Below are 11,829 nucleotides of genomic sequence, written 5' to 3'. Positions count from 1 at the left end.
TCTGGGGACTCATCTCCCCCCAGCAAGGAAAAGGAGCCCGCCAGCCGCGTCCCCACCCCCAGGCCCGGCGCTCAAAGGCGCTCGGTGACAGAGCCGCAAAGGAATGCGCGAGCCACGGAGCCGCGTGGGGGCCGGAGGCCTGGCCCCCTTCCTCCTCCTCCCACCCCCCCGCGCACACCAGCAGCCTTTGTGCGAGCAAGAATGGCTCCTTTGAGCTCTCTCTGGGCCCCTTTGTGCCCTGCTAATCAGATGCACATCCCGCGGACCTTCCCGCGCACAGAGCCGCGGTGCACAACACAGGGCCCCGTGTCCGGGCCTGGCGCTGACATTTCCGACCAGGGCAGCGCTCTCCCTCGGGCTGGGCAAAGGTTACGGCCGGCCGCTCGGACCGGCTGCCTCTCCCTGCGCTCCCCCTGGGGACCGGGGGCAAAGGCTTCAAGCCAGAGGAGCGGCGTGGGGGAGATCTGCCCCACGGGGAGCCTTGGGAGGCATCACCTGCTCCGCCTCACCTGGGCAGCGCCCACCTAAATCAACACGGCTGCAAGTGCGAGGCCGGCTTCTCCCCCGCGCGTGTCGGAGAGATGCCCGGGGCCAGAGACAGGTGCTAGGGGACATGAAAGGGAGGCGTCGCCCTGCCAGGGCGCAGAGGGAAACGCACGGGGCCACCTGGCCCAGAGCAGCTGGGCACTCTCCAGCCTTGGGAGCGGAAGAGCAGGCTGGACCGACCCTCCCCTCGGTCGTGCCTACAGGGGCCACTCGCCCCGATGGGTCCAGAGAGGCAACAGCTTGCTTTGTCAGACACGATGAAGGGACCGAGGCGGCTGCTCGGGGATGCTCCTGCCTCGAGCAGGGCTTGGGCCAGACGCGCCCTCCCGGGGGCTCTGCCAGCCCCGTGCCATGACGTTAGGGGAAGCCGAGGGGATGGAGTTCAAAGGCAGCGTTTCAAATGCCCGGAACAAAACCGTTCAACAAACCCCCGCCCTGCATAACTAGCATCTTTTCCTTCCAAAACGTTTCCTTTCCTCGCCCGTGCGGACGGAAGAGAGAAGTCACCAGGCCCGGCCGAGTCCTGGCTCCCAGGGGTTTTATTTCCCGCGGCTCTCACGGGAGCTTTAGCAGCTTCCCCGCCTTGCATCGAGGAGCACGTGGGCGCAGCGGGCCCGGCGCAGGTGACCTTTCCGTCGGCGGGAGTCCGGCCCAGTGCAAGCTGTACTGCGCCGTCATCGATTCAGCCGCGGTGCTTCCCTGCCAAGTAATTACGTGCCACGAGGACCTGTCAATACGATTTGCTATCAAGTGTCAGTTTACGCTGTGCATAATGGGTTGAAGTCCCGGTGTAAATGGAGCATCCTAGGAGATACTGGTGGGCTGCGCGGGGGGGAGGCGACGGAGGGGAAACAAACAGCAGCTGAGATAATGCGGCAGGTTGGGCCGGCGAGCGAGCCGCCGCAATTCTTCACGGGCAGGCGGGATTGTTATGTACGCCCTGTAGACACTCAGCCCTCCGCTCCGGCGTCGCGCAGAACTAGGCCCTACATCACAAGCGGAGTCTGCTCAAGTAGCATTTGGCACGCTGCAAAATCCGGGCTTTATTTTGATCCTGGCACTTAAAGTGTGACCAGAAACTGAGGCCTTGTTGTGCTGGGAGCTGCACAAAAAACTGGGAAAAGCGGATCCTGGCTTGAGGATTTATTTGAATAGACAAAATGGATAATGGAAGTTTTATTATCCCCATTTGGTAGACAGAAATCTCAAGCCCACGGAGATTATTCAACACTGGGTGCATCTATGTGTGTGCTTTCGTGCGCATTAGTCTATTTTAATGCACATTATAGTTTCATAGTTTGTAGGGTCGGAAGGGACCTGAGCAGATCATTGAGTCTGACCCCTGCCATGGCAGGAAAGAGCACTGGGGAAAGTGTGTTTTCACTAATGCACATTAATTGGCGAATGCACCTTTTTCTCGTACCTCACAATGGCAGTACTAAGTTTAATATGCGTTAGCAAAAGCGCATTAATGAACATGTAGACGCACCCACTGGTGAGGCTACATGTGCACCATTTGGCACTGGGGAGGCCACATCTGGAGTCCGGTGTCCAGCTGTGGCCCCCACTACAGAAGGGAGGTGGACACATTGGAGAGAGACCAGCGGAGGGCAATGGAAATGGTTGTGGGGCTGGGGGACAGGGCTGGTGAGGGGAGGCTGAGGAAACTGGGCTGATTGAGTCTGCAGAAGAGAAGACCGAGGGGGATTGAATAGCAGCCTCCACCTCCCTGCCGGGGGGCTGCACAGAGGATGGAGCTGGGCTGGTCTCAGTGGGGGCAGACGACAGGACAAGGAGCAATGGGCACAGGCTGCAGCAAGGGAAGTTGAGGTTGGATATTAGGAAAGCCTTTCTCACTAGGAAAGTAGTAAAGCACTGGGACCGGTTATCCAGGGAGGTCGTAAAATCTCCATCCTTGGAGGTGTTTAAGACCTGGGTAGACACAGCCCTGGCTGGGATGATGTAGTTGGGGCTGGTCCTGTTGGAGCAGGGGGTTGGACTGAATTTTCTATGATTAAGGCTCAGCCATCCAAGTATGAGTCTGTCACCGGCCCCCAACACAGCACAAACGCTCAGGCCTCACCCATCACCTGCTTTTGATGACACTATTTCTCTGTTGCTGAGAGGACTGCAGAACTGCCCCTGAGAAGTGGTAGAGCATCGCTGCAGGTGAAAGCCAAGCCTGGCCACCACAGTACAATGCAATGAAGTCTGAGAAGAGGAACAACATTTTAGCCCCCAGATGAATGTGAGGAGCAGTGAATTTTTAGCAAAAGCCACTACTCCCAACATGCGAGTAACAGACACACGACAGCGTTCCCAAGCTACATCTGTCATGTCCTGTCTCAAGACGGACATCAGCCTTTCATCTCTATGTAAGGGCCAAACACAACGGGATTTCCTGCTTGGGATAACTGCACATCCTATCATGTACCAGCAACTTGTAGAAATATCAGTGCCCTGCATCCCTAGGTATAACACAGGTACCAGCATCAAGTGCCAGTCTAGTTTCCTCTGCAGGGCAGGTCTGCACTGAGTGCCCAGGTAATTCCTGACCCCCAGCACGGATGTACATACGCTGCTGGTGTCCCCAGCACAGTGCATGCGCATGTGCTTGCATACCTGTCTGTGCACTCATCTATACGTCTCCTTATAAAACACAAATACGAATTCTTTCAGTGAAAAAAGTACCTTCTTTCACTAGAAAGATGGACTCTGCCAGTGCTGCAGACATGCAGCTTAGTCTCGAGCTTTAAGAGAGAAATGTTAAGTTACTGGCAAAACTCACTGCGTTCGGGGGCCAGGATTTTATGAGAAATCAGCTGTGAAAAGCCACGGAGGAAGCAAAGGGGAGAAGTGCAAGGTTGGGTTTGGTTCTTGAGATCCCGTACTTCCCGGGCCGGGAACTCTTTCATGGAGACTCAGACAAGCACTCGCAGGGTCTGTGAAAACTTCATCCGTCTCTGATCGCGGTCCAGTGATCACAGATGAAGGAAATGGAAGACTTGGCTTTAATACACAGAGCAAATCCAACGGTACCTCCCGAAGCGCCCAAGCGCAAGCCCACGGCCAAAGCATTTCCCTCGCTCCTCAGAAATGCTCGGCCGTTGCAATATCATTGTTTTCTCTAATGAAACCATATTCCGTAATTGAATATAAATGCTTTGTATAAGCTTAATATAGAGGAATCAGCATGGAGCCGTAGCAGTTAAATAAAGGCATAAAGCTGTGGGGCTAAGAGCTAGGAGACAGGAAAGTTTTACATTTTATCGACCTGCTGCCTGAACGCGGAGGCAGAAATGTTGGGAAGGCAAATTTGCAGAATTGCTCGTGCCCAAGATAAGTCCCCTCTTTGATAAATCTTGGTCACCTGGAAGTCTTGGGCTTGCTCGCGGGGGGATGCCACCAGCATTACGGCACAAAGCCCTCTCCTTCTCAAGAGCTGCCCTGCCCGGCGTGGCAGGCTGTCGTTTCATCTGCCGGCGGGTGAAGCGCGCATTAGGAACACTTTGGGATAATTAATTATTCTGAGCTGATGGAGGGAGAGAGGCAGAGAAGCCCTGACCCTCTGCTCACTTACCCAGGTGGAAATCAGGAAACTGTTGGCAGAAAAATTCCCCACATGTGAAAGGGGCTCAGGCCTGTCCCTTGGGGCCTGGCTCAACTCCATCATCCCAGCCAAGGTTTGGTCCACCCGGGTCTTCAAAACCTCCAGGGATGGAGACCGCACCGCCTCTCTGGGGAGCCTGTTTCAGTGCCTCACCACCCTCCTGGTGAAAGGTTTTCCAGATATCCAACCTCAACTCTCCTTGCACCAACCCTCCTGCTGCACCCACCCCGCAGGGCCCTGGCTGGGGGTTGGCCCCCCGCTCAGGCTCAGCCCAGCACTGCACTGGGGCAGGAAGGGATTTCCCCCCCGCTCAGACTGGTGTGCACTGGGGGGTTTCCCCTTCCTCTGCAGCGGGGCCACGGCCTCTGCAGCATCCATGACCCCCCCGGCAGCAGCAGGACATGGGCAGCCGCGGCCCCCCTGTATCCCGGGGGCTGTGCCGGGGGCAACTGTGTCGTGCGGCTCCGATGTCGGACGCGGGGCTTGTCTGGGCTGGCTTGGACGGGGCTGATCGTGCTTCGGGGCAGGGGCTGGACTGGATGCGACCCCGCAGCCCCCTGCCAGCCTAAACTCGCTGCTGTTCTGGGAGGGAGAGCAAACCAGGCCCCGATAACCCTCTCGGGAGTGACTGGGGGAGGAAGGAGGATGCTTGCAGGACACAGGACCCCGGGCCCCAGGCGGTCACTGCCAGTGCAAGGCGGCCGGCGGAGACCCCTCCCCATGCTTTGAAGCGGGTGAAGCAGCTTTCCTAATCCCCTTCCCAAATGGAGCCGGAGGCTTTCCCTTTCACATCTCACCCAGGGAGGGCCGGGCAAGAGAGATCCTCTCACTGCCAGCAAGAAAGGGGCCTCCTTGCAGTCCTTTCTGAAAGGGCACGGCTAAGCCGCTGCTGGGTGGAGGGGGACAGGGCTGGTTCAGAGGATCGCGGGGCAGAGCGATGGACCCGAGAAGCGATGGCTCCCCCCAGGTCACGCAGCCCATGGAGCAGCACCAGGGTCCGGGCAAAACCTTCTGCCGCGGGCAGGCCAAGGGAGGTGGTCACAGACATTAGGGCTGCAAGGGACCTCGGGTGACCTTCGAGTCCAGCCCCCCGCCCCAGCGTGGCGTGGGACAGGGACCCGCGCACCCACCAGCACCAGGGAACATGAAGGAAGCAAACAGGGCCAGAGGCATAGGACATGCAGGGACCGGCTTCCTACAGATCGACCAGCAGCCGTCACCTCCCTGCCGGGGGGCTGCCCAGAGGAGGGAGCTGGGCTGGTCTCCGTGGGGGCAGATGCCAGGACAAGGAGCAATGGGCTCAAGCTGCAGCAAGGGAAGTTGAGGTTGGATATTAGGGAAAACTTTCTCATGAGGAGGGTAGTAAAGCACTGGAGCAGGTTATGCAGAGAGGTGGTGGCATCTCCATCCTGGGAGTCCACCCCGTACCCCAAACCTCACAGCTGCTGCAGAAACCCCCAGGGAGGGCAGTGCAGGGGGGTAGGACCAGAAAGTCCTGGGCAGATTGGGCAGCCAGGGAAGTCATTTCCCAGGAGGTCCTGGGCAGCTGCAGGATCCCAGCTGGGGCTGGGTGTAGAGCCACGGGGTGGAAGGGACCTGCAGAGCTCACGTCTCATCCAGGCCCTGCCTGAGGCCAGACAAACCCATCATCTAACCTCTCTGTAAACCCACGTCACACCCGAACCTGCCCCAAGGAAAGCAGGGGGACCATGTCGGCCAGCGTCCTGCTGCTGTAAAAAGTTGTGAATATGCCGTCTAGAGACCCCAGGCAGAGGCCATGCCCGCAGTGCACAGGAAGGCAACCCCCCCATCCAGACCAGTCTGACCAGGAGAAGAAATTCCTTCCTGACCCCAAATATGACGCCACTCTGACCCTGAGCGCGGGGGCAAGACCCTCCAGCCGGGACCCTGCGGGGTCGGTGCCAGCAGGAGCACTGGCGCAGCCCAGCCCCAGCCCTAACACCCAGCACCTCTTAAAAATCCCCTGAGGTGGAGCAGAAAGAGGGGCCAACCAGCCCAGCCCAGCAGCCGGGGACACCCCCAGAGCAGGGCAGAGGCAGCGCTGCGCCTAGACCATCTCCCACAGGCGGCCGCCCAGCCTCTCCACGGGGCTGCTCACAGGGAACAAAGCAGAGACCGTCAGCGCTGGCGGAGCAGGTCTCCTCCGGCCCTGCTGCAGCGGGGCAACTCCCTTCGCTGCAAGCCGCAGCAAGCTTTGACCCCTCCTGCGTGCCAGTTATTGCTCAGGCACAAAGGTGCCACCCGGGCCCTGCCCACCCCCACCTCCCAGCCCGCACCTTTGCAGACGACTGCAGGCAATAGCTTCCCCGCAGCCCTGGGAGAGGCAGCAGGACCCTGGCAGGATGTGTCCACACACAGGGCTGAGCCGGCCAGCTCAGAGGATGGCACATGGCAAGGGCGCTGCAGAGCTCCTCGTGAAAGGGCTGGCACTGGGGCAGCAGGTGGACTCTGCCCATCAACCCAAGGACGGAGACCGCACCACCTCTCCGGGGAGCCTGTCCCAGAGCTTCACCACCCTCCTGGTGAGCAAATTCTTCCTAATAGCTGACCTCAACTTCCCTTGCTGCAGTGTGAGCCCATTGCTCCTTCCTGCCATCTGCCCCCACTGAGACCAGCCCAGCTCCCTCCTCTCTGCAGCCCCCCGGCAGGGAGGTGACGGCTGCTTTTAAATACCACCTTTGTCTTCTCTTCTCCAGACTCAGTCAGCGCAGGTCCCTCGGCCTCCCCTCACCAGTCCTGTCCCCCAGCCCACAACCATTTCACTGCCCTCCACTGGACTCTCTCCAATGTGCCCACATCCCTTCTGTAGTGGGGGCCCACAGCTGGACACGGGACTCCAGATGTGGCCTCCCCAGTGCTGAATAGAGGGGAAGGATCACGGCCCTCGATCTGCCGGCAACGCTCCTGCCGATGCAGCCCAGGACGCCGGTCGCCTGCCTGGCACCAAGGGCGCACTGCTGGCTCCTGTCCAGCTTCTTGTCCCCTGTCCCCCCCAGGTCCTTTTCTGCAGAGCTGCTGCCCAGCTCGTCCCCCCGCCTGCCCCGGTGCAGGGGATCGCTCCTCCCAGGTGCAGGACTCTGCCCTTGTCCTTGTTGAACCTCACGAAACTAGAACCCAGACGTCCTGAATATAAACGAGTCTTCCCTCTCCAGCTACTAAATGCCGCCTTTTCCCAAAGCCAGGATGGGACCCAGTGGTCCTGACTCCTTGGCCTGAAGCATTTGATTATGTCTCCTCTGTGTGCTCTTCTGATGCATGTGCTGTAGTTCAGATCAGGGTGCTCAACCCCCGGCCTCTGGACCAGATGCGGTCGATGGAGCTGTGTCCTCTGGTCTGGAAATTTAGTGGCTGGGAAGCTAGTGGGTGCTTTAAATGCTGCTGTACTTCTGGTGCTGGGGGGAGGCTGGCTGGTCTGCATAGCTGACAACACGGGTACAGCGAGTGCCAGAGATGTCTCTAGCCAACGCGGTTTCATAGTTTCATAGTTTCTAGGGTCGGAAGGGACCTGAGCAGATCATCGAGTCCGACCCCCTGCCATGGCAGGAAAGAGTACTGGGGTCAAACAACCCCAGCAAGGTGTTCATCTAACCTGCTCTTAAAGCCCCCCCGGGTAGGAGCCTGCACCACTTCTCTTGGAAGCTGGTTCCAGACCCTAGCCGCCCTGACCGTGAAGTCGCGCCTCCTGATAGCTAGCCTGAATCTCCCCTCTGCCAGCTTGTGACCGCTATTCCTGGTCACTCCTGGCAGTGCTCGGGGGAACAGGGACTCCCCCAATGCCTGCTGGTCCCCCCTGACCAGTTTGTAACAGGCCACCAGATGCCCCTCAGCCTTCTCTTGTGGAGGATGAACAGGTTCACGTCCCGTCGCCTCTCCTCGTAGGGCCTGCCCTGCTGCCCCCGACCATGCGAGTGGCCTCCGCTGGACCCTCTCCATGCTGTCCACATCCCTCCTGAAGTGCGGCGCCCAGAACTGGACGCAGGACTCCCGCTGCGGCCTGACCAGTGCCGCACAGAGGGGGAGGGTCACCTCCCTGGACCTGCTCAAGATGCATCTGTGGATGCAGGACAAGGTGCGGGTGGCCTTCCTGACCGCGTCCCCACACTGCCGGCCCATGTTCATCTTGGAGTCAGCGATGACCCCCAGATCCTTTTCTGCCTCTGCCCTGACGAGAGGGGAGTTCCCCAACCTGTAGGTATGGTGCTGGTTGTTCCTCCCCAGGTGCAGCACCTTGCACTTGTCTGTGTTGAAACCCATCCTATTCTCATCCACCCACCCTTGTAACCTGTCTAGGTCTGATTGCAGCCTATTTCTCCCTTCTAGTGTGCCCATGTCCCCCCACATCTTAGTGTCATCTCCAAATTTGAGCAGGTGCTTTTTACCCCCTCATCCAAGTCACTGATGAAGATGTTGAACAGCGCGGGCCCGAGGACCGAGCCCTGGGGGACCCCACTGCCCACGTCCCTCCAGGTCGAACGTGACCCGTCCACCACTGCTGTCTGGGTGCGGCCCTCCCGCCGGTTGGCGACACATCTGACTGTGGGGGTGTCGACACCACAGCCCCCAGTTTCTTAGTGGGAGCGGGGTGAGAGACAGTGTCGAAGGCCTCCGCAAGTCCAGGAAGAGGTTCTTTAGGCAAATGTGATATCTTTCATTCGACCAACTAAATTGTTGGAAAAATTGTTCTTTACAAGCTTTCGGGGACAGACACCCATGGAAGAGATCAAATTTTGCTGTTTGAAATGGAAACTTCACAACAGGAAGAAGGCTACAACCAGTAACCCTGGGACTTCTTTGGGAACTTGTCCCTGCCCTGGGCATCGTCTCCCAGCTTAGAGGAGAAGCCAAGGTCAGGCAGGCTGCCGATGACCTCCTGGGCGTCTAAGGAAGGGGCAAAAGCCTCGGGGGTGAGTTTGTGCACGCTAGAGGTGCGAAGTCACCTCTCCAGACCCTGCCGTATAGCTGCAGGGCACAGCCCCCGGCGTGCGGACACGGGCGCCAGCTGGCGCAGGGAGGAGCAGGGGGACGAGGGCCTCGCTCCGGCTGGGCTGGCACGAGAGGAGTGGCTCAGTGCTGTGAAATGGGGGCAGTTTTACTAAGACCCACCGAGCTGCAGATTTCAGTGCACAGCCCCCTTCCCTGCCGGCCGAACGCACGTCTCGCGGCCCGAGCAAAACGGCGCCGAGCGCTGGCATCGATGCCACCCAGGCCAACGTCCTTTGGGAGCTGGAGGCTGACCCGGGCATCTCGGTCCGGCCACGGCTCGGCCTTTCGGTGGGGAATCGTTGGCAACGACTCGTTGCTCCCAGCGCGCAGCCGATGTGATCTTGGAGGGTCGTCGAGTCCCAGCCTGTAATGGAAAAAGACTTTCCTAGTGTTACTTTTAGCCCGACTACCCACGACTTTCATGTTGTGACCCCCTGATCCTGGCACCAAGTCCCGTGCGGTAGACTTGTACTTGCCTTGAGCTGTTATAGGGTCAGAGGAAATTGGGACTGAAAGGACCTGACAAGGGGCAGGCAGGTCCGGGCCTGGAAGCAGGGGGCAGGCAGCTGGAAGGAAAATCCAGCCTGAGACGGGTGAAATCTGGAGGTTGCCTGCGGGAGACATGCCCCACCTCCGGGGGACGAGGGGTGTGTGCCCCATGGGAGTGCCCTGCTCCGGGGGTCGTGCTCAGCCGGGGACCTGAAGCCTTGATCCCGGCAATCCTAAACAGAAAGCCCCATTTCTAAGGGGATGTCAGGTCCCTACGTGGGAGGGACGGCGTGGGACAGCGATACCCCCGCAGCCGGGGGTGCCCAGAATCACCCCCTTGCCATGTGGAGGGGGCTCGATGCGGCAGCAGGGATGCCCGAGCGTGGTGCATGTTGCAAACCCTCCTTCCCTGGGCTTGCTGACCCCTGCCGGCATCCCCTTGAGGGGCAGAGTTAAGGATGCGCTGGCCCTGGCGACCTCCCTCCAGGCCGCGCTGGCCCAGAGCTCAGCCCGGTCCTCCCGGGGTCAGTCTAGGGATGCCCCCCGCCGCTGGGAGCTGCTCCAAGCCCCCCCGGCCCAGTCTGGTGCTCCCCGTGCACGGGAGAGGACCAGACCACAGACATGCAGACGGACGCCCCGCGCCACGCTGCAGACTCCTGCCTCTCCGACCCCCAGACCTCCCCCTCGCCTGCCAGCCCGTCTCTCCCAGCTCGCTGCCCCCGCCCTACCCCTAACGTGACCCTGACCGTGACCTTGCCCCCACCGTCCGAGCCCTCCCGCCCCGTGAAGGATGCTGCGGACGCCTCCTGACCCTCCGCTCCGAACGGCCGCTCCGCCTGCGGGCGCGTGGGGGCCGTCTGTCACCACCCCGGCGCAGAGCGTGTGCACACGTACGAGCGTGCGCGTGTCTAGGTGACACACGGATCCGGCGCGGGAGCGACCGGCCGACTTCCAGAACCTTCGTCCGCGGGCGCGGGCCGGCCGCCTCGCCGCCGACCTCTCCCGGCTGGCCCTCGGTGGCGGCCTGGCCCCGGGGCTGGAGAGCAGCCGAAGGAGGGGCAGGCGGGGGCCGCGGCGCTGCACGCTGGTGCTTTCCACGGATGAAGCCCCGCGGCAGCGCCGGGAGACCGAGCCACCCCTGCCGCAGGGCGTCCCGCACCCCTGACGCTCGCAGGGGCGGCGTCCGGAGGCCCCCCTGGCCTTCTCTTTTCTGTCCTTGCTCCCAGCGGCCAGACTTCCACGCCGAGGAGCGCTTAGCGCGGAGAGCTGCCGGCCAGCTCCTCCCTGCTGCTTTTCAACAGCAGAAGAGGAAGGGAGGGAAACCGGGGGTGGAAAGGCCCAGGCTCAGCAGGGAGGAGCCCCGGAGCAGCGGGAAGAGGGCTGGGCCCTAGCCCACCCTGACCTTCTCGCTCCTCCCGTCTCCGGGCCCAGGGCCCCCAGAGACACCACGGCGGGGTTGGGACCGTCTCTGAGAGGCCGGCGGGCAGGCAGTGCGAGGCACACACCAGCCCCGTTGGGGCACGGGCAGCAAGTGTGCCCATGGGTGCACAGACACACTCCTGTAGGCAGCTCCAGGCAGGACAGCGTCTGCACACGCACCCACGTAGGTCCAGTGTATTCTATGTAATGGGAGAGAGTGTTTGTACACACGTGCGCATGCACACACACACGCGTCCAACGTATTTCATGCTGCATATTTCATGCTGCATGTACACACACACACACACACACACACTCAGCATATTCCAGGCAGCAGGAGACAGTGTTTGGACATAGGTGTGCATGTAGACACACCCACGCGCATGGACACACACACACACACACACACACACACACACACTCAGCATATTCCAGGCAGCAGGAGACAGTGTTTGGACATAGGTGTGCATGTAGACACACCCACGTGCATGGACACACATACACACACACACACACAGGTGTAACATATTCCATGTAGCAGGGGACAGTGTTTGTACACACAGATCCAGCATATGCTTTGCAGTAAGGGGCACTGGCTGTACGCACAGGTGTGCACACACACTCACATGCCCGCACAGCTCCTGCATATTCCATGCCACAGGGGACAGTGCTTGTACACACAGGTGTGCACGTATGCTCACAGTCACAGGTCTAGCACACTCCATCTAGGAGGGGGCAGCGTTTGCACACACAAACACACC

General features: G+C 60.2%; 1 protein-coding gene across 1 annotated transcript; it reads right to left on the bottom strand.

Moving 5' to 3' along the window:
• Window positions 1–8,747: 8,747 nt before the first annotated feature.
• On the bottom strand, window positions 8,748–11,190 carry LOC149869718 (uncharacterized). The gene is made up of 3 exons (XM_090037722.1): window positions 11,052–11,190; window positions 10,544–10,939; window positions 8,748–9,524 (listed from the first exon to the last, which is right to left on the bottom strand). The coding sequence occupies exons 1-3, from the start codon at window positions 11,188–11,190 to the stop codon at window positions 9,097–9,099; spliced, it is 963 nt and encodes a 320-aa protein (XP_089893848.1). The 3' UTR covers window positions 8,748–9,096.
• Between the last annotated feature and the right edge of the window lie 639 nt (window positions 11,191–11,829).

The sequence above is a fragment of the Crocodylus siamensis genome, chromosome 3 (genome assembly GCF_052110815.1).
Source record: "Crocodylus siamensis isolate JL-2025a chromosome 3, ASM5211081v1, whole genome shotgun sequence".
NCBI classification, from domain to species: domain Eukaryota; kingdom Metazoa; phylum Chordata; order Crocodylia; family Crocodylidae; genus Crocodylus; species Crocodylus siamensis.
The sequence above is the reverse complement of the archived record's forward strand: the minus strand, read 5'-3'. Positions and strand labels throughout refer to the sequence as shown.

What these genes read in the sequence shown, in the direction of transcription:
- LOC149869718 (XM_090037722.1), bottom strand. Translation starts at nt 11,190, where the DNA reads ATGGGCACACTTGCTGCCCGTGCCCCAACGGGGCTGGTGTGTGCCTCG. An exon ending in GAGACGGGAGGAGCGAGAAG is followed by an intron (nt 10,940 to 11,051) that starts GTCAGGGTGGGC and finishes GCTGTTGAAAAG; the next exon opens with CAGCAGGGAGGAGCTGGCCG. An exon ending in ACCTAGACACGCGCACGCTC is followed by an intron (nt 9,525 to 10,543) that starts GTACGTGTGCAC and finishes TTTCCATTACAG; the next exon opens with GCTGGGACTCGACGACCCTC.